This window comes from Panthera tigris, chromosome D4 (genome assembly GCF_018350195.1).
Source record: "Panthera tigris isolate Pti1 chromosome D4, P.tigris_Pti1_mat1.1, whole genome shotgun sequence".
Classification (NCBI taxonomy): Eukaryota; Metazoa; Chordata; class Mammalia; order Carnivora; family Felidae; genus Panthera; species Panthera tigris.
Window position 1 is genome coordinate 25,673,853 of NC_056672.1, and position 22,544 is coordinate 25,696,396.

At 43.9% G+C, this 22,544-nt stretch overlaps 1 protein-coding gene across 3 annotated transcripts in view; it reads left to right on the forward strand.

Moving 5' to 3' along the window:
• The window catches only part of NTRK2 (neurotrophic receptor tyrosine kinase 2), a 331,706-nt gene that overhangs the window by 52,651 nt on the left and 256,511 nt on the right, over positions 1–22,544 (forward strand). For all 3 annotated transcript variants that reach the window (XM_042963894.1, XM_042963893.1, XM_007091116.2), the window contains exons 9-11: positions 11,475–11,510; positions 14,551–14,651; positions 20,943–21,042. In XM_042963894.1, the coding sequence (XP_042819828.1) occupies positions 11,475–11,510; positions 14,551–14,651; positions 20,943–21,042 (237 nt within the window). The remainder of the gene's footprint in view (positions 1–11,474; positions 11,511–14,550; positions 14,652–20,942; positions 21,043–22,544) is intronic.

The following is a 22,544-nucleotide window of genomic DNA, read 5'->3' on the forward strand; positions in this document are numbered from 1 at the left end:
GCTGAAAACACCATTATTTAGTCTTGCTTATGGGTCAGCTGGGGTTTTGTTCCATATGCCTTTTTTCTGGGGTGCAGGTGAAGAAATGGCAGCCACACAGGAGGTCTGCTTCCGAGTGGCAAGTGCCGATGGCAGGAGGGCAACTAGAAATAGGCAAAGCTTCTCAAGGCCCAGCTTCCGCAGTGGCACGTGGTCTCTTCAGGCTATATGCCACTGGCCAAAGGAAGCCATAGGGCCACAGCCAAGTCCAGGGGCAGGGACTCATACTCCCAGGGAAGTGATGGGGCGGGGGGAATGAATCATTTTGGACAGTAGTCTGTTATGCACATTATTTTTATCTCAAGTGTTCAGTGACATTTTGTACCCATCATGGCAAAACTCGTGTAAGATGTACGTAGGTGAACCGTGTTTGGTTGGCTCATGAACTACTGAAGATGTATTTTCTAGCCCCTTACCCGCTTGGAATTCAGAATCCTGCCCTCTCACCGTGGACGAGAAACCAGTTTCTTAGAATGTTTTGCCTACCTGGGCTGAGTGGTGTCATTCATTTATCAGATCCTGAATTGTTTTTCTAGGAGGTAATAGTTCCCATCTGACCAATGGTTTGGGATGCCGGCAGGAAAATTGCAATGTGAGCCCCAGCAACAGCAGGGACAATTGCCGTGCATTCATCTGCTTCTGATGCTGTTGTCCGGTGGAGTATTCTTACTTGTTGGGTCTTGTTGCCCAGATACTGGATGACACTGTGGAGGCAGAGGCCTGTTTGGACATTGGGACCTGTACATGAGTAGAATTCGCTGTAATAATTCTCAGTTCGTGAGGGCCACACAAAGATGGCTTGGCAGTGGGAAGGGAAGACGGCAGTGTGGCGGCCCGTGGGGCAGGGGCTGCGTGGGCAGCATGTGCTTGTGAGACCCAGAGGGCAGTCCCACGGACAGAGATGATGCATACGGAGCCCCCTTCAGCAAGTAGTGAGAATGTAGTTAGTGCCCATTACATAATAAGTCTGTCATTACACTGGTGTGTATTAAATAGCTTTTTAAGTGCACAAACTTCCTTAGCATGTTCAAAATGTTATTTGAATTATGTGAGTTTGATTTACAAACAGCCTTTCAGGAACACATAAAACAAGCTGTGTTTGGATGCCTTACCCAGACACCCCTGGCAGTTGTCTTTTCCATTAAATCTTCCTCTTAATTGAGAGTTGAGCTGCTTGGCTACATTTGCTGTAGTAAATCTCTAGATTACTCTCTTTCTTCCTGTGTGTTTCGGGGAATATAGCCTTATCGTTAAATCCAGGGATTCTGCTTGGGGACCCTTGCTTTATGTTTGTTTTTCAATAAACATTTTATTGATGAGTCATTTTCGATGTACAGAAAAGTTGCAAAGACAATACAGAGTCTTTGGACACCTCTCACCCAGTTGTTACTGTCGTGAACATCTCTCATTACCGTGGTATGTTTGTCAAAAGTAAGAAACCGACGTTGGCACATTACTATTCACTAACCTTCAGACTTGATTTGAATTTTGCCAGCAGCTGCCTTTTGAAACCGTTGGGAGGTGAACTTGATTCAGGGTGAGGGTCTGGCATTGGAAAGTTTTAGAAGTGGTTTGTGTGCTTTGATATATATGCTCAGTTCTTCCAGGGGGAAGCCAGTAACTTGTATTTAACATAGAGGTTTGATGTATTTTTCTTTGGAACATTTCTGTATGGTGCCAGTCTTTGGTAGAGCTTAACTCTTCTCATCCATGTGGCCTCCTTTTTATGGATCGCTTTTGTTAGTTTTAACTTCACTAATGATAGGAAAGAAGTGATTTCTGGTACAAGAATAACTTAGTGTCTCAAATACTCCCTTTAAAGGAAATAATCACTGATCAAAAATAAAAGTTGAGGTTAATTTTATAAAGATGTTTGTTCTCTCCTCCTTGTTTGTTTACTTGTTTTGGTCAAGTCTTTAAAATAGAGATATCTGCTTTTAGAAATGATTTTTTTCCTCTTTAAGTATTTACTCAAGGACCAGCTATCAGGGAGTAATAAATGAAATGGAAATAAAAGAGCCTTGGTCCAGGGTGATAGTGGATATAAATGGCCCTAGTGGGTCATAAACCAGTGTGACCAATTAGAGATTGACCTCACTTGGCTTGTGCGATAGAATCTTTGGTATTTATGAGATTTGGAACCATAGCATACAGATAATGGCCTTTTAAAGAATTGCTTCCTTTCCCTCTTACCCTCCTTTAAAACTAAAGAAAAATAAACAAATAACAAATCTATATATATTTCCCTGCCGGCCTAAAGTCTACAAGTTTAGGATGATAAGTCAAGTGTAGGTCTATATTCCTTCAGTATTTCAGTATTTCTGTTGTTGTCACATAGTAATTGGTAAGAAGTTTACTTTTTTACAAATCTTTTTGAAAAGATGCTTCGGCTACAGTTTTTCTTTCTTTCTTTCTTTCTTTTTTGGATGAGATGCTTTTCTCTTTCTTTTCTTTTTCCATTTTGTTTTTTGCATTGCAAGTTAACTGGCTTATGAGGAAGCTGGCAGCCTGGGATCAGTGAAGTAGGGTTACTCTTCCATATGCAGCCAGGAGAATTAAAATGGCAGCTCAGCTCAGAACTGGGACTTTTGTGGAGTAGTCACCTTGCAAAGGAATTCACTGTCTATTTACAGATAGAAAGTGAAGAGAGTTGAAAGAAATTAAAACAGAAATAAAAACAAAGAGGGGCACCTGGATGGCTCAGTCGGTTGAGCATCCAACTCTCAATACCGGCTCGGGTCATGATCTCACGGTCATGAGTTAGAGCCATGTCGGGCTCTGCGCTGACAGCACGGTGGCTGCTTGGAATTCTCTTCCTCCCTCTCTGCCCCTCTCCCACTCTCTCTCCCTCAAAATAAATAAATAAACTCAAAAAAAAAAAAAAAAAGAGAGAGAGAGAGAGAGAAAGACAAAGAAAAAAAGTCCCTAAAGCAAAAAGTTGGTGAGCTTTTTGGTGAAGAATGTAGTTACAGCCCCGATTGCCTTTATTACCGCCTGCAATGGAAACCGTGGATGCGGTGGGAGACACTCTCCTGCTTTCTGCTTGGAGAAAGGATGGGCAGAGAGACCTGGAGCCAGCATCAGCCAGGTCAAGAGGGTGCCACCCGCAGGGTGTGAGGCCGTCGGTAAAGATCGCCCTACAGTGTCTCTCCAGAGTGACGGGACCTTGCAGACTCCGATACCAGACCCAGCCAGGGTGCTAACGAGGAAGGACAGGTGTTCTCAGACCTTCGGGTATCAGCAGGGCCCCAGACACAAAGCCGGTGCCTTCCCATCTGTTCATCACTGGCAACCTGGCCAGTGACTGAGAAAGGGAGGAAAGACTTTCCCAAACTCCAGACACCAGATTGATCATTTTGGATCCCACGGTTAGAAGTGAACTCCACTCAGGTCAGTTTTGGGTTACGTTTAAAGCACAAAATTCAACTTGTAGTTTCCAAATGAAATTTAGGGAACGATAGCGTTTATCTTTTCCAGCACGCGAGGAACGCGGCTTATAACAATCAAACTAATTTTATTTCGTTTTTATTTTCCATTGTCCCTGGAACATTTATTTATTCACTAAGAATAATCTTTTCTGGCTCCTGAACACTAGGGCCCGGCTCCCTGTTGTGCATTAGAATCAGCTGGGGAGTTTTAATTGTGATTTCATTATTTAACACATTTCTAGGGTCCACCTCCAGTAATTCTGATTCAGTGGCTCCCGGATGAGGCTCAGGCTTTCACATTTTCTGTTTTTAAGATCCTCAGTGACTCCAGTGTGCAACCAAAGGTGAAAATGGTCTGGATGAGAGCCCTGACCCAAGTGGGATTTTTCTGCTCGTTGTTGAGTAACAGACAATCCTTTGGTCACTTTAGATTGCAGGCAAAAATCTCAATTGAGAAATAGCATGTCCTATCTGAGTTAGAAGTCAAAACTGTGGACTTGAGTTAAGTCCAGTCCAGGCCAGCACGATGTGTGTGTGGCCAGGGGTGGGGGTGGGGTGGGGGGTGAGGCGGTGGGGAGGCGGGGATGGGGTGCGGGAGGGAGATTGCAGAGCTGGCTAAGCAGAATTCAGGCCCTCTGTTACCTGAGTGGAAGGGAGTGGGCACGGGAGACAGGTGGCAGGCAGGTGTGCTCAGGGCGTGTGTTCAGCGCCGATTCACAGACCTTCCTGGATCTTTTTGTGGGATCTTGGTGATTCCTGTCTCTGCGGGCCTCTCTCCAGGGAGTCCGTGACAGGAAGCAAACATGTCTCTATTCCAGCTGGTGGAAGCGTCTCCTTCCTCAGAACCCAGGAATGCAGCTTCGTGCTGCTGAGATCCCTCTGCTCCTCCAGGGGGCTGTTGTCAGGACAGACATTCTCTCACGCCACCTCTGTCTGGTCCGCGGGGAGCCCTCGTGGTCCCTCGTCTTGACACCTCCGGCAGTAGAGGTTGAACGCAAATGCCACCTGCACCCTGCCTCCATTGGTTGCTTTCACCTTCTCTGGTAGGAGGTAGGTACTTGGCCTCAGAGCCTTCTGGCTGCAGGGAACCCGGTTTGGGTTCTCAGAGTGCTGTGGTGGAGGCCCCATGGCTATGTGGAAACTTCTGTGTAAGTCCTGAATGAGCACCTCTGTCTTCTTTGGGACCTCAAAAGTCTCAGTGTGAAGCAGAGGTTTCAAAGGACGTGGGTCCAGCTTTCATTCATCTCCTTTGTGAGTTCTGCAGTGTTATTCTCTCTTTAGTGGGCACTGAGCAGATAACTAACAACGTACCCATTCCTCACTTCGCTTTGTGTTTGTCCTCTGCGGCATTAGGGAGAAACTTTCTACCCAGAACCTCTTTTCTCTCAGCACTGCTTTGTCCTCCCTTACCCAGAGGCTCAGGCTTGCCCAGAGAAGACCTCAAGACTTTGCCACTTGACTACACGAACTTTCTAGACTTGGCGTTCTAGGAGAACTAAGGAGAAAACTAAGTCACAGTTTGGTTCCTGGAGAGGGTAGGAAAATGTAAGCTCCTTCTGGTGTCCAAGTTCCTTCCCCCTCAGAGGTATGCCATGGGGACAAGACGTCTCCTGCCCTCACCCCTAATGTTTATTGCGGTCACTGCCAGAGAGTACCCACCCCCCTCGGTGTTTGGGTATCTAGCTATTTTTTAGGTTTGCTTTATGTTTCATTGTAAAATGGCCATCCTCTATGCCCACTGAGGTCTTTTGACTTCAGTCAAACTTCTCACGGAGTTATAAATCAGGGCTTCTCAAACTTCAGTGAGCATACAGCTCTCCTGGAGATCCTGCTAAAACACAGATTATGATCTCATGAATTTGGGGAAGGGTCTCAGATTTTGTATTTCTGACCACCTCCCAGCTGATGCTGCAGGTCCCGGACCACACTTTGCCTAGTGAGGGGGGTTCCCTTCTGCCCTGCGGAACCTGGGGGAAACCACTGGAAGGACCGCATAGGCATCTGCCAAGATGGCTGCACTGACTCCTTGTGGATATCGACGAGTAATAATGATAAAAATACAGAAGAGTTTGTGCACGGAGATGCACTCTAATTGGGTTTGGCAAAAGGTAGGATGAATTCAATGTGTTGGCTTCAGGAGGCTTAGGGAGACTGGATAAAGGAGAAACCTGGTGCGGCACTCACAGAGGGAACGCGGGACTCTCTGGGGAGTCTCCCAAAATTCTGCTGTATCCTAGTTAGCCGATAGGACAGAAATAAGACTTACCTGAGATGAAATTGATCCACTACATGGCTGTCCTTGGAAAAGCCTTCTCGGGAACACGAAGGTGTGCGTGGAGACTGGGTGAAGGTTAGAAGTGGTGAGTGTGTCTTTTCAAGTAGAACCGTGACCAGAAATTAATGGCAGAGAGATCGCTTGTGAGTGTCACCAGGAAGAAATGTGGGGCCTTCGCCAGCGTCTTGGGATCAGCCGGCATGAGTTTCAAGAATTTTCAAGGTCGGCTATTTCCATCATCGTGAACACGTTGATTGTTCAAGGGTAGATTCTTTTATCGAAATCTCCCCCGAGTGATTAATACTTTAGGCTTGGCACAAGCCTAGCCCGAGCACTGGGTGATAAAATACCCGTGCTCTAAAGCTTCCCATTCTTCAGGCAGTACATAAAGAGTGTCTCTGTGGCCCACTCATTCAGGAAGAATGTCACAGCTCAAGAATGCTCATTCACACAAGCAGTGGGAGTGAGTGACTTATGCTTCCTAATTCGGGAGCACTTGCCTCCTATGCACAGTGTGCGTCGGGAGCAAACTATAAATATTGGAAGATTTTTCCCCACAGCTTCTCATTCGTGCTGTTTTATCAAGAGATTCATGACGTCTGGATGAACTGGAGCTCTCTGCAGTACTTAGAGTTGCCCCCAAACTGGCAGATTTAGATTTGGTGTACTTGGGCCAAAGAATGTAGGGAGAGGAAATTTCTCTAAATGTTACACTTTAAGAAAATATAAAGCCCCCCCACGACTCGCTCTCTGGCCCTTTGTCGGGACCCGTTTCTTGTCCTGGGAGCGGAAGGGAAGGAAAGTTTGACCTGCTTTTCTGTCTTAAATAACCGAGAAGACTATGGTTTGGCTATAGGCTCTTAATCGTGATAATTAAGATTTATACTTAAATAGTTCTTTAGGTCTCAAGAGTACTAACGTTAATTAATTATGCTTCCCAAAGCTCCTGACGGGTTGCCAGAGCCAATGCTGTTATCCTCTCCTGAGGTATGGAACATTCCTTTGTCACAGGAAAAGTGAAGAGACCCCCTGATGCTGCATAGCACGTTAGTGGTTCAGCCAAAAATGAAACCCGGACATCCGAACCCCTAGTGTGTTGGGGCCCTGCCGTTCAGAAAAGGAAGAGGAGAGGTATCTGGAAGTCAGAAGGAGGGACTTCCACGAGTTAGACAACACTGTTGACAAACCAAGGACGGGACAGTTGATTTGAAAAGAACGAATCATTTGCTATTTCTTTATCGTATGGAATTCTTTGAAATATTTTTCACGATCACACTAAGCAGAGTCTGAAAATAGATTTGAGAGAGAAGTCTCTCTTTTTTTCTAAGACATTAGAGAGAAACTGAACGCTGAAAGGAAGGAAACAGATGTGTCTCCTGGCCTCCATCATTACTTTCATCTTTGCAGTGGGATGGAGAGGGAAGCCTACCTGCCCTTCCACAATTTTTCTTTATCCTACATGTGTGGTTTTCCTTTAATAGTGGAGTCTTAACAGTTAAAAAGCCGTGGAGTTTCACTCATAAAGACTTACATGGAGTCAGAAGATTTACTCATGAGCTGTAACAGATTAGAAGATAGAAGCTCCAAAGCCCTCTCTTTAAAAGCAGTTTAGCATGGAGGATGGTGAGGGGCTTTGGTTTGATATTGTTGGGGAGAAAGTGACAGTATCATCCATGCTTAGAAACCTTTAACGTCCCTGAGGTCTGTCTTGTGGAGGTGCAGACATCACACGCGCCATCTGGAGCTCTGTCTGGAGTGCGTGTGGCCACAGGACAGTCCCCAGGGTTTTCACTGGGAGTGCTTCGGGCTGCACCTGTTAGTAGTGGTCCCCAAATCCTGACAACACGCCTTAGGTCAAGGGCCAAGCACAAATGAGTGTAGCGCCTGCCGACACTCCACAAACTCTTCAGCAAATGGACTTGGAACGTGAGACAAGCAACCATTTGTGCCTGGCGTGCACCTTCTTTGGGCTGGGGAGTAGCTGCTGTTTCCACACTGGAGCCAGCCGGGGGGGGGGGGGGGGTGGGGGCGGGGGCGGGGGTAGAAAGTGGCCCGCTGCTTGTCTGGAATGGAGTGGGGTTGATGGAGTCCCTGAGTTTCCTTATTTATTTATTTATTTTTTTTTTCTGGAAATTCCCATATTTTATTCCGGTGGTTTTCAACATGAAGCTTTAGGGTTTAATGCCGCCTCCTGCTGCCTAAATCTGAGATTTCTTGCTTGACGAGCTACGGGGATGGCATTCAAGGAAGCAGAACTCTGCTCAGATGCCCCGTGTAAGCAAGCACATTACTCATTCACCAGTCATTCACTCTCTCTGGGCCAGCTTTTGTTTGCCTTTCCTCATCCACCTTTTAGTCCTGAATATCTCAAACAGGCATTTTTACCCTTATACATAATGATATATAATGAACATATTTAAGCCACTTAGAAATTAGACTTAAACATGGCAGGGTATTTTCCCAATATGACCATTGCCAGAAGTCTAAGAAGGAAGCGGTGACTTTGTCCCGTGTCTGCATTTAACATCATGTTAACAACTGCCCTACAATTGGAGTATAAACACGACGGGAGGTTAACTTGACTGAGAAGTTGCTAGAAGCAAAATTCTGTGTTTGATGAGCTGGGATTAGCTGGAGTGCCGTGACCCTCGTTTTTCATAAACTTTAGGTCTGTGTATCTTCCCAGGCACCGGCTTCTTAAACCTTTGTGCACAGAGACATTTCTTTATTGTAGCGAGTGGACCTTCATCAGACACAGTATGGTATGGTTGGCGGGGCGGCGGGGGGGAGGGGGAACACCTTATTGTTCCTCCCACATTGTCTTCCTGTGAGTTTTGTAATCTTGCGCTAAATTTGAGTATTCTTGACAATGAAAGGAAAGTGACAGTACTTCTCACACATCTCGAAAAAATGAAGTTAGGAAAATATAGTAGTCTTCTGACAGTGTACATGTGACCTAACGGTTTTGCTGGTGAACTTGGTAGGAAAGGCATCCACCAATATGAATTCTAAGTCTGGAAAAAGATCAGTTTTCCAGGTTATGGGCTAACTTGTTTACTTTTGAGCCCATCCCAGATCCTTTTTCTATACCTGATATCTGCTGCCTTGACTTGATCTGATGTTCTGGATGTTCCTGGGGGCCTTGTGTGAGTAATAGGGGGGTTCCCTTTCTCTGACAAGGCTGATTACACCTGTGTATCAGTCACAGTCCCTGCAGCCCTTCCAATGTGTGGTCTAGATAAATCTGACTCTGAATCCTCAGTCTTTTTACTTTCTTACGGGATTGGATGTGTAAAGGAAGGTGGTCTCTGTGGGGTCCCTGAGAACCTGAGGACAAATCGGGGTGACTGACTACTCCTAGTTTTTACACCAAAAGTCCTTTGTCTGGGGAAAGCCCCCATTCTTGGAGAAACTATGTCCTCAGTCTCAGAGAGTCTGAGATGGTGGGTCAATGTAGTACAAATGAAAGTCTGTATACTTGCATTCAATAACTTTAAAAATATGAGTCAAGTTAATGAATTGCTAAATCAAATAGGTTCTATCTATCTACCTTGGAAAATACATGTTTATAATGACCTGGAAGGGTAGGTTTGAGGATCAAATTCTCCCTGATTCTTGGGCTTCCATGCTGGAACGTAGTGGTTTTGGTAGAGCTGGTTCCTGGTCATAGCCCCTGCCCTGTGCCTCCGATTGTATGGTGAGAGGTAGATGAGAGGCAAAGAGGGTGCACATGGACACCTCAGCTCACCTGCCCTTGCTCGGCCCTCACCCCTCTCCTGGGTCTTGGGTCAGAAGGTGCTCAGACTGATGGTGTGGCCACCTGTGGGCTGACAGATGCGGGGAAAAAGCTAGCTAGTCCTAGGAAGTGTGTGTGTGTGTGGTGTGCGGGGAAGGAAATCTGGGTCCTGGGTCCTGAAGTGAGGTCTAGAAGGCGAGTGTGGACTCTGGTGGACAGGTACCCTTGCGGGTGCAGACCTGTATATTGAGGGCACAGAGTGGGATCTTCTTAAGCAACGGATTAACGAGCAGTTCAAAGAATGACTTGCTCACTTGGGATTACATAACCTTTCCTTCAGTAGGGGTATGCAATAGTCACAGCGATAGGACACCCTTTGTTCCCAGGACTTTGCAAAGGGAAAGGATTTCTGCAGGTGGGTGGGTGCCCTGCATATGACATCACCAGGGCCACCACTGGGATTTTATGCTGCTTTATCCACTGAATTATCCCTCAAATTGCAAGGCAGCCTTCAAGGCCCTTCTCAGGAAGAGCATATCCACTACAAACAATTCTGACAATGCATATTAACAAATTGTAACTCAAGACTACTTTGAAGTGGTGTTGGAGATACCGAAACTCAAAATACTATTGAAATATACTGGAATCGATGACTTTGCACGTATTGACGCAGGGCCAACTCATATGTGGCACTGGTTGTGCGCTGCACAATTTCGGTTCACATAGAGTACAGTCTAAATGGCGCCCCCTAGAGTTATGCCAAGCATGGAATGCTCAGCAGTATGTAGCATCCCTGACTTGACGTGCACAACCATCTACTTGGTGTTTCCCCTGCTAAACTACAGATTCTGTGAGTTGAACTGTGTTGAAATTCTGATTTGAATGTTAGGGCCATGTTTATTTGCTTCTTCATTTAGACAAACTTATGATTATTTCCTAGGGAATACACGAACAGAAAATTGGCTCAAGTTTCCCTTTATCTGAAATGATTTTTTTCTGCTAAGGGTTTAGAAATGAAATGAGACCTGAATAAGCTTTATAGTTTACAAGTAAGTACGTGAAGACTAAAAGGAGAGGAAGTAGAATTGGAAATTTATTTCCTAATCACGTAAAAGTTGTATCAAGTTTTAATTTTATTTCCAAGTAGGCTTTCATGTAGACACCCAGTCCGTTCCGATTGGAGAGTAAGGAACAGCTGGTTTTGTCACCAGTTCCTGTTGATGTAGATTTTAAAAAAAATGAACACGTTTTTGCAAATTTTCACGGGAATATTTTAAAACTGAGTACTCCTATCGTCTTGGTGTCTAAAGAATCTCCCCCCCACCCCCAAATTCAGTGGCTATGCTTTTGCATTTGTCCCTGACATAACAAACATAACGTTTATTTGTGATCTCTTACACATAAATCATTTCAATAGAGAAAGTTTATATATTTTTCTGTGTTATATTAAAGGCAAAGAAAAGGTTTATTTATTAAGCCTTGGCAACCGCCTCCCCCCCCCCCCCCAACACCAAGTAGAGAGCAAAACCGTGCATTAGTATCATTATTTCAGGCTGGTTAATAACATGTTTGTGAAAGCAAATAGACCTTCCAAAATACACTTTGCAAATAACACCCAAACCACCAGAGGCTTTATCTTTTGTTGTGGAACATGGTGTGGAGATGGTCTGTCCTGGAATGAAAAAAAGTACCAGAAATGCAGTTAAAATGGCCAATGGTATAATAGAAACGGTCATCACGCATTGATCGCTGAAGTTTGTCCAGCTATAGTGATTTCTTTTCTTTTCTTGTTTTGAAGGGATGGGGGCTTTGGGGACTGGGGAGGGAAACAACTAACAAGGAGCCAACCAAGAGTTTCAGGTTTTGTGTACCCATCCTATAAAACAACCTATTCAACTGTAAAATCCTCGATATATATTTAACCCATTTTAGTGGGTATACTTAATATTAACTCTGAATGCATACTTATGAATCTTTGCTTTGTTTTGCCTTTTAGGTGCCAACCCAAATTATCCTGATGTAATTTATGAAGGTAGCTATCCTGTTGTCTTTATTTTGTATTTTTTTCAAAATGTTTGTCTGAGATGAAATGAATCAACTAAAAGAGGACCTTTAAGCTCAGTTAAATATACACTTCAAGCATTACATAGGCCACAATATTTCAAAAATCATTCAATATTGATGGCTGTTTTCCCTTGATATTTACAGTGCTTGTAAATAGCATTTTCTCTCTCATGCTCTGTTCTTGGAAGTAGTGAATCCATTCCACTGTAACAGACATTTTGTTTCTATAATTGGGAACTAATTACCTGTTTAAAAGCCATGACTACCAAGAAAAGGAAGGTGTATCAGTTTCTGGCTCTGACAGTAAACCCAATTCAGAATTATGTTTCTTGTATAATAAGGAAGTTTGGCTCACAAACAGGAACCTCAAAAGTAGGGCATGTTTTTAGGTTTGGTTAAATCAGCAGCTCAACCATGTCATCAGGTACCCAAGTTTTTTCATCTTTACACCCCCCCTGCACAGTGTGCCCACGTCACAGAAGGCTGGTTTCCCTCATGGTTTTAAGATGATGCCGGCAGAGGGGCCGCTGTTGCTCGCATTGTTGGGAGCAATGGAAGAGCTTCTGAAAGCATTCCAGAAGAAAGGGACCTTTCCCAGAAATCTCCGTCAGTCCTCCTTGAATCTGATTCACGACCCAGTGGGTCATGGTCCATTCTTGCCTCCATTGCTGCTAAGAGGGAATGGTTAACCCTTGGCTAACTGGAGCCATCCCTGAAGTTTAGACCAGCTTCCTCAGAGAATGTCAGTGAAGCCTTGAATAAAATGGGGTTCTCTTAGGAATGTGGAAAGGGAGAATCCAGAAGGTGGACTGCATTAGCTTTTAGCTGGATATCTCCTCTGTACTTTGCTATTTAATGGGATGCCAAGGATGTTTGACTAGGGGTGAAAAATCCATCTTTAACAGATTTCCAGACCTCCCTCATGACCAGGAGGCCTTGCCTCTGTTTGGGGGAAGTGGCAAGCTCAATTTCAAGACTTGTCTCAAAATTTAAGACTGATTAAAAGTTACCTTGGTTAAAATGTCATTAAATATTCAATATTCCATTCTTTAGTTTTATGTACACATTGACATTTTATTCTATAAAGTGATTCTATATTTGTATGTTTGTTACGTGTGTGTATTTAACTTGAGCTAATTTTAATTAGGGAATCATATTATCTTTACCTGTTTTATGCATGTTAAACTGTATTTCCTTCAAGTTGTTGTTCAGATGATTTTGTGCATATGATTTGCATATTTTTGTTTTTATTTGTCCCCATTCAGTTTAAAGAAAGAGTATCTCAAATTGTATCACAGAAAGGTATATTTGAATTGTGATTTTACATTTTAAAATAATGTTTTGGACTCCTTTCCAGTAAGTTCAAGACTTTTAAAAATGCTATCTTCCCATTGGCTTCAGGTCCCACTTTGGATCTTTGGGCCAAAAAATATCGTGATATCAAACTATAGAGACTTTAATGATTTGATTTTGTATGAGTGGCTCATTAGAATATAAAGAGGTCAAAAATTAGCAAATAGATGATATCTCTTAGTGTTTGGTAGAAATTAATGTTCTAGTCTATTTAAAATGAAAATGGTAATAGTAGTTTTGGAGTAAGACTGGAACAGCAAGCAGAAAATAAATGCTTTTTCTGTTACTTTTTTATTCACATTCAAAGGAACACTCGGCTAATCAAAATATAATTTAAATTTATTGCCCCAAGGCCAGCATGATAGTTCTCCCTAGGAAAGTGTGGCTGGGGCTGACTTAATGAGGTTGTTTGTGTAAGATGGAAATTGCAGTCACCAGATCTGTTTAGAATAAAAATACCAAACGTTGATAAGCAACATTATTTGCAGTAAGTTTATCAAAAATGTTCTATGACTCTTTACATGTAATATTACTAATAAAAACTTTCACTACCCCCCCCCACACACAAACATACACACACACAAACACAACACAACCAATTGTTTATTTCCATCCTGATCTGTGTAGACTAAAATTGATTCAGAAGATGGCAATGACATTTGAGACATGGTGATGTGAGGACATATTCTCACAATGCTAAACACTGTTGGTGCAGTTCCCTATCTATTAATTCTGAAACTGAAATGATGTGGACAGTTCACACCTTTTTTTTTATTTAAAAAATTTTTTTAACATTTATTCATTTTTGAGAGATAGAGACAGAGACAGAGTGTAAGTGGGGGAGGGGCAGAGACAGAGGGAGACACAGAATGGGAAGCAGGCTCCAGGCTCTGAGCTGTCAGCACAGAGCCTGGTGCAGGGCTCAAACTCACGGACCACAAGATCATGACCTGAGCTGAAGTCAGACACGTAAACGACTCAGCCACCCAGGCGTCCCCAGTGAGACCTTTTCACAAAAGTTCTTACATGTACCCAAGTTCACGTCAACGCTCAGTCAGTCCATAGCCCGACTTGAGTGGTTGCCTATTACCCAAATAAGGTGCATGTTCCCTGGAATCAGTGTTTGCTGATGTCAAGGCTGGTTCCTGTTGAGGTTCTGCCACCTTCTTGCCAGTTGACCTTAGACTGGTCATTTAACTGCTCAGATGACTTTCTTTGGCCATAAAGCTGACAGTTAGATTCCATATTTGAAGACCCTTCCAGATCAATAAATGTATGACTCTTTGATGATCGATTCCTTTTCATATCTATATTCTATGCTTCATAAAAAAAAGGGTATATTCTTACCTACAAAATAAAACCCTAAACCTGGTTTAGAATTTGACTGTCAAACCAGTGATGGAAAGATCTGGGTTGTGTAAAATGTGAGCATCATGCAATCCCAGCACTACGGTGGCTTTAACCCAAGAGCTGGGTCATGTTCCGTGCACACCCCCCCGCCGACCCTATCCCCCCAGCCGGCTGACAGTGGCTTGGAATCTTATGTTTATGATTTGTCTTGCTTCATTTTTCTGGGTCATACTGTGACCTCATGTTTGTTGGTAGCCTAGGGACAACTTCATGGTTCCTTCTCTTTCCCATTTCTCTAATTTAAGATTATGGGACTGCAGCAAATGACATTGGGGACACCACGAACAGAAGTAACGAAATCCCTTCCACAGATGTGGCGGACAAAAGCGGTCGGGAACATCTTTCGGTGAGTGGCAATCAGTCACTGTTTCTTAGATTGGCTCTGAGCACTTGAGATGCTTAAATGTTGGAGGGATGGAACTCCTTCAGCGCACGACATTTTCACTGCACAGTGTGGATTGGGTGTTGACGTTTGAAAGAATTAAGAGAAGTGATAAACGTGCTAGATAGCCTCTGACTTCCTTGCTTCCCCTTTCATGTGCCACTATGGTTACTCGTGGTTCTTATTTTAAATGTCTGTCCTTTAAAAGATTATCACTTTCTAGTGAACTGGGCAGTGTCTCATTTAGGGACATGTGTAATTATTCCTGTCTCCCACACCGTCGCCTGTCTTGTCCAGTATTTTAATAAAAGTCTCATTGCCCACTAAATTTAAGGACTCTAGTAGGTTCCGGAAGCGACTGGCAGTGAGCAGATATAAAAATGTGAGTGAATATCAGGTCTGTGCTTCTGGAGTTTATACTTCAGTCGGAGCCCTGAGATGTGAATGAAATACCGGCACCTACAATTCAGGTAGAGCAGCAATGGGATGCGAGCAATGGAAATAGAGGGGCGGGCACTGGGCTCCTTCCCGCTGGGAGAGCCAGAGGTGTCTTTGTGGGGTAGGTGGCATTTTCCAGCTGTGCAGGATGGCGGGCATGTAGACTGACAGGAAACAAAGGGAAAGGGCATTTTGGGTGTGTGAACAAGAGCTCACAGCCCGGAAAATGGCTTTGACTGGAAGGTAAGGTGTGTGAAGCATAAAGGTGGCTGTCAGGGGCAAGGTTGGAGTGGAGGCTGTGCCAGGTCATGTGGTTTTAAAACACAGAGCCAGGGGATTAGATTGACTATGCAGGGAGGAGCCTGAAGGGGGCGCGCGTGAGCCCTGGGGCTCCTGTGGGGTTGATCTGTCAGCTGCTGAGACCCAACGACAACAGCTTCCTTCATTTTTCTCCTCACTTGTCACAAGAACCCAGTCCCTTGTGCCGTGAGCTCCGCCTCCTTATAAACTCCAGAACCATTTGTATCTCCCACCTCCACTGCCACAGGCCCAGGCCAACCCCGTTGGGCTTGGCAAATTATGGCCCGTGGGCCAAGTCCAGCTCCCGACCTGCTTTTATACCATCCGCAGGCTAAGAAGAGCTATTACGTTTTTAAGTGGTTTGAAAACAAATGAATGATATTTCGTGACACATGAACATTGTCTGAAACTCAGATGTCAGTGTCCATAAATAAAGTTTTATTGGAACGCAGTCATGCCCATTTACGTATTGTCCGTGGCTACTTTTGTGCTAGAGTGACGGCTAGAGCAGCCGCAGCAAAGACTGTGTGGTCTGCAAAGTGGGACATATTTAGTATCTGGCCCTTCAAGGAGGAAGTTTACCACGGTTGCTTGTTCCTGGATGACCTTCGTGGCCTTTACCCGTCCCTCCTCTCCCATCTTGTGATCTCCCGCCCTTTCTCCATACAGCAGCCTGAGTGACCTGTGAAGAGCACACATCAGATCACTTTTATTGTCATTCTCAGAGCCTTCCTAATGCAAGTGGAAGAAAACAGGCTGCATATCTTGTCCGTGTCTGTGTCTCTGTCTTCACCTCCCATCCTGCCCTTGTTTTTACCACCTGTCTTTCTTAATGATCTTCCACATGCTCCATCCAGGCTTACTCTTGCCTCACACCCTTTACATTCGCTGTTCCCTCTCTAAGGCACACACTTCCCCACAGTCATCCCATGGCTTTAGCTACCAGGCAACCGTTGCCATGTTCCATTTTCTTCTGAGCAGTTGTCATTGTCTTTAATTCCCTTGTTTATTTATTGTTTACTTGTTTAATGTCTTTTTTCCCTTCCCTAGATTCTCTAGTGAGTTTCTAAGTCCAGGCAACCTGGTCAGTGTTTTTCACAGCTGTGTCCCTCATCCCTCGAATAGTATCTGGCACCTAGGAGATAATAAAAATTGTAGACTGATCAGAGTAATGGCAAACGCTGTGGAATGGGTTGCAGAACAGTGAGATTGGAGGCAGTGTGATTAGTGAGGGTCTGGAGTGGTAATAAAGAGATGTGATGTATGTTTAGACCAGGGCCCTGGTGGTGGGAGCTGGAGGCTCGTAACAGATGTATCTCAGCTGTGACTCAAAATATGCATATCTAGTAAGTACATGGAGACACACACACACACACACACACACATATTTCCAGAGATGATGATATGCAATGCATTGAAATAGCAAGGAAAAATAAATCAGCTGCAGAATGTTTTCTGCTTCCTGCCTTGTGCAATCACTTCAGTTTATTCTCATACCAAGCCACTTAATGTTTCGTGGTTTGAGAAAGTTGTTTGTGTACATAAGGAATCCAAGGAGTGTGTGTTAGCCCCACAGGTATGTATGTCTCCCAGTTACTAAAAATTATGTGTCAACTTCAGTTTTCTCTTTTGAGACAAAAATGAGAAATTTAAGCCCCTATTTGGCATATCTCAGTGATGGCTGAACTGTCCACAGTAGGGCCGCTGGAAGGCAAAATCAGTGAAAGTCATCTTTGTTGAAAGTTGGTACATTACAGGTCCATCTGAGGTCCCTGGAAATCTGTATGAGAGGTGCAAGAAAATGCTTTATAGACTTTAAAGAAAATGTAAAAATTAAATGTTGATCAGGTATTTGATACATGAACAGTCCCTGATCACAGGGAGGATTGTTAGGAGAGTTTCAGAGTCAGGGAACTGATAGAAAAGTTAAAGGTGTTAGAGCATTTGGAAGACAGCCTCAAACACTCTCCTTTCTGGTGCAACAAGTGCTCCTCATGCACCTTGCTGGATTTTTTGAGTAGAATGACCCCTTGTTCTATGCTGAGAGATATCCTCAGATAAAAAGCAACTAACCAACCAATCAACCAACCAATCAACTAACCAACCAACCAACCAACCGACCAACCAGCCCGCAAACCAGCCAACCAACCAAACAACTAACCAGCCAACTAAACAAACAAATACATTTACCCCTACTTGTCTCCCACATAAAGACCACCCGTGCGTCCCAACACATGCATGGTACATGAAACTTTATCAAACAATTCATTGTTGGGAAAACAATTCTTCTCATTGTCATGGGATCCTTTGTTTATTAAAGGAGTCTTTGCATTTAGTGTTGCTTCAATAGGTTTAAATAGTTGCTAGTAGATCACTAACTGATTCCCAGCAGTAGGACCCATTCCCATTTTCCAGGTTGACTTAAACACTCTGTAACAAAATAGAGAAGTCAGGGCAGGTACCATTATCCCCACGTACAAATGAAATGGGGGCTTGCAGAAGCGAAGCATCTGTTACCTCTCATAGCTGGTAAAGGCAAAGTGCCCTATGAACATAGGGGCCAAGTCTTCTGCATGCCAGTCAAGTACTTTCCAAAGTGGGTCAGAGACTGTCTGTGGTCCCCCAGAGAGGTTGGGGGGGCTTAGGGCAAGTCCCCTAACATCTGTCCATCCCCATTTCCTTATCTTTAAAATAGGATTTGAACTTGTTTTTGCAGTTATTCCCCTTCTAGCTGTAGAAGTTTGAAATTTAATAATAAGATAGAGAAACTTAGAGCTATAATACTATGAGCTCTTTCCCACGAAAATGATAGTTAGAAATAAAGATGAAAAACCCACCCCGGGGGCGCCAGGTGGCTCAGTTGGTTGAGCATCTGACTTTGGCTCAGGCCGTGATCTCACAGTTCCTGAGTTTGAGCCCCTTGATGGGCTCGCTGCCGTCAGCAGCGGGAGCCCACTTTGGATCCCCTGTTCCCTCTCTCTCTGCCCCTCCCCAGCTCGTGCTCTCTCAAAAATAAAATGAACATGTAAAAAACACCCCAAATCATTAGGTACGTTTGAGGGAAATAGTCTTAGTTAGAGCACGTTGATCCATAATTAAGCTTTTAGGAATCACAGCCGTTCTGTTTGTATGTAGGCTGCAGAGACAGAGTTAAGTCTGCACGCAGACACTCGCAGAGGTGTTCTGTGGGAGAGCCACTCACAACCGCAGTGCCAGAGGAGAGAATTGCTCACACCTTTGTTCCATTCTGGCCAAGGCCTTGGCACGTGCCCTTTCCTGTGCCTTCTTTAACGCTGTCCCCATCTGACATCAGAGGAGGTGTCATGGGAGGATTAGCCATGTGTTTTGATTATCCTGCCTTCCCTCTCAGCCATGTGTTTTGGAGAAACAGTATAAAGAGTAAATCATGGATAAATCACAGGTTTTATACTTGGACAGACTTCAATTTGAATCCCAAGCTTGGAAGATGTGATCTTGGGTGGCGTATTTAATTTTTTATAAACCTGTTTTATCATCATCATAGCCAAATCAGTTTCCTATCTATTGTGGTGGACTCTGTTCCAAACCCGTTATCTGCATTAACTCACTACGGATTTAAAGAACCTGCTAGGTAGAGTGATTATATTCCCTGTTTCACACAAGAAGAGCGTGAGATGCTTAGAGATTAAGTAATCTTGAGGCCAAGCACCTAATAAGTGGTGAATCTAAATTTCAAACTCACGAGGAACTCCTATTCCTAATCTCTACTCTGTACTGCCTTTCACTCTGAGGTGGGTACATCAGTCAGCATAAGCTCTGCAGTAACAAAAATCCCCAAATCTTGGTGGCTTCAGACAGCAAACGTTCTTTTCTTGCTGCATTGTGTGTATTCACTGGGAGTTCTGTCAGCCTTGTCCTCATTCTAAGACTAGGTGGACAGGAAGCTACTTTTGGAAAGTTAGCATTTATGAAGGCCCAGAGAAAGAAGCAGTGAGAGCAGGGTTGTCGGCCTTGGCATTATGCCGTTATTATTATGGCTCTTTGTTGTGGGGGCTGTCAGGCATTATGGGATGTTTAGCAGCATCCCTGGTCTTGACCCACTAGATGCTAGCAGTACCCTCCCCCACTTGTGACGATCCCAAATCGACAGATGTCCCCTGGGCGCAGCATTATCCCTGGTTGAGAAGCACTGCCTCAGTCTAAGATCTCACAGTAGCAGTGGAATCCTCCACTGTCAGGGATGCAAGTCTTACCTCATTGGCCAGAACTGGTCACGTGTACCCACCTTACCACAGGGAAGCCAGGCAGTGAATCCTACAAAGAGAAACACAGGGAGAAACAGAAATGCTTGGTAAACAGCATCAGTGATTACCACTGATGGAGATAATAGTATCTTTCTTAAGGATTATTATGCAGATTAAATGCAACAAAGAAGCTTAAGCGTTTAGGTAAGTGTGGACCCCCAAGACAGGTTAGAAAAGGAGTCTGTAAACTACAGTCATATGTTTTTGTAAATAAAGTTTTATTGGCACCCAGGCATGCCCATTTGCTTACATGTTGTCTATGGGTGCTTTCACTGGATACCAGCACAGTTGAAAGGTTGCAAAAGAGACTCTATGGCCCCCAAAGCCTAAAGCATTTACTGTCTGACCCTTTACAGCCAAAATTGGCCACTTGCTGGTTTAGAAAGTCACACTTTTCTTGGGAGCAGGACCTTGGGATGAGCAGCAGGAATGGAAGGAGATGCCTGGTCCTGCTTCTATCTTGGCTTCTCAAATGTTAATATGTACTTCATTAACATTACACACTTGTGCCTCTGTGATCTCGCTTAGGGTGGTGGCAGGATTCACGCAGATCTGCAACTACTCTCTCTACTTGTATAATCTGCATGTTGCAATTACGTTTTTAGGCTTAAAAAAACTTTGTATTGACCTCTATCGTACATGCACAAATGTGTGCAAATCCTAAGTCTGCAACTTAATGAGCTTTCACAAATAAACTCACCGGCAGGGGCCCCTCCCGCTCCCTTCTGGGCCTAGTCACAGCTCCAGGGGACTCTGGTTTCTAAGAGCCACAACAGCCAACTTAGAAAAAAAAAATCTGTTTGTTATGGACAACTTTCTGACATGCACAATGGTAGAGAGCATAGCAAAATGAACCCCACTGTATCTTTCGTCGCTTCAGAAATAACAGTAGTTTGTCATTCAAATTTCATATGCTTTCTCTTCTCTCTTCAGGTAAGGCAGCTAGGAGGATAGGCAGATGGGGAGAGAGTAATGTATCTCTGTGTCTCCATAATATCAATTACACTGATATTTTTATAAGCTTTAACTTATATTTTCTCATTTGTAAAGTAAGGATAGTAATAAGACCTACATATTCCATTGTAGGGTTGTTGAGGAATAAGGGAGTTGATAGACACAAGGTTCCTGGCAGGACAAGTAGCAAATATGAACGTGTCATCGTCATTATCACCATCATCTGGATGTAAGGAACCAATGAGCAAGGTCATAACGGCCCTCCCTTCCTTTCCTCTAGGTCTATGCTGTGGTGGTCATTGCGTCTGTGGTGGGATTTTGTCTGCTGGTGATGCTGTTTCTGCTGAAGTTGGCAAGACACTCCAAGTTTGGCATGAAAGGTAAGAAGGGTTGTGTTTATTTTATTTCTTATGTGGAATCATTTTTTGGCTTATGACTAATGCTAATTACCACTAAAGAGAGAAGCAGCTAGATTTACGATGACTAGGTTTTAAGGCTGAAAAAATAGCAACGAGGATATGATACTACAAATCAAGGCAGAGCAAAACAATGTTGATTACCCAGCAGTACCCACTTTCCAATGAGGACAGTTGTCCCAAGACACAGAACTGGTTTCCTGAGTATCAAGTGACTAATAATGATATAGGCAAATAGTGCCTGAGTTTTCCTTTGGCTTCAGAAAGGCAGGCGAGGCTTCGTGGCCGTAGGCCAGTTACGGACATGTATTTTGTGCAGAAAGGTCCTTCCTGCTCTACAGTTGACTTCTAGACCTTCTGTGGAATGCTTTTCGTTGTCGCTGCTGCTTTTATAAAGTCTCATCTTCTGAGATTTGAACCGTGTTGGGAAGCAAAATCCGAACAACCTGTGGCTGTACTCTGAAGCTTTGTGAATGAGGTTTGTTTTTTTTTTTTAATGGAAAGATTCCTAGCGCTCGATTAAAAAATCCGTGGCTGTGTTGCCGAAGAATAGACCATGGGTCTCTATCAGAGGATTGAAAATTCATTTTAGGGGAAAAATTTGTTAAAATGTTCTTTTTCTAGAAGTAGCCAAGAGTTTTAGTGATTGAAAAGCATTTGCTCCGAAGTTTAAACTTATGTATTGACTAACATGTTATTGTTGAATTTTGTGTGGTCTCTCATAAATGGCCACTAGCTTGGGAAAGCTGTGAAGGTTTAGTGGTGGCTTAGTTTTGTTGCAGACAATGTGGCGGGTTTTCTTGATCTGTATGGTTCATTACAATTACTATTCGTGTTCCTTACTTATTTGGAAGTGATGTTTATGTAGCAGCAGGCCATCCAGCATATACCTGGCTCTGGGGTGGAGTGGATCCATTTCTGACGTTCCATCCTCTCCCTCTATTGGTGTCCATGATCAAAATCCCTAAAGCTGAAATGAACAGGGAGGAGTGGTGGTAAATTGGGCCTTGAAAAGCCCCCAAATCTCTTCGTGACATTCCTTGACCTGCTGATTTCTTGACATTTCTTTTGGAGGAGGAAGAGATCTCTCATTCTCCAATTATAAATAAGGCCTGGAAGAGAGACCGTACTATGGTGATTTTAATTAGTCCTGTAATGGTGGTTTACAAACTTGACTTTTTTTTTTTTAAATATTTGTGGTTTAAAACAAATTATTTATTTTAAGAGAGAGAGAGAAAGAGAGAGAGAGAGAGAGGACGTGCACTCACAGGCACGAGCACCGGTGGGTGTAGGGAGAGAGAGAGAATCCTGAACTCAGGAACCCGGAGATCATGACCTGAGCTGAGATCAAGAGTCAGGTGCTTAACCAACTGAGCCACCCAGGCGCTCCTACACACTTGACTTTGTATCCACAAGTCCTAGAGGGCTTGTGAAAACACAGATTTCTGGGCCACCCCGAGAGTTTC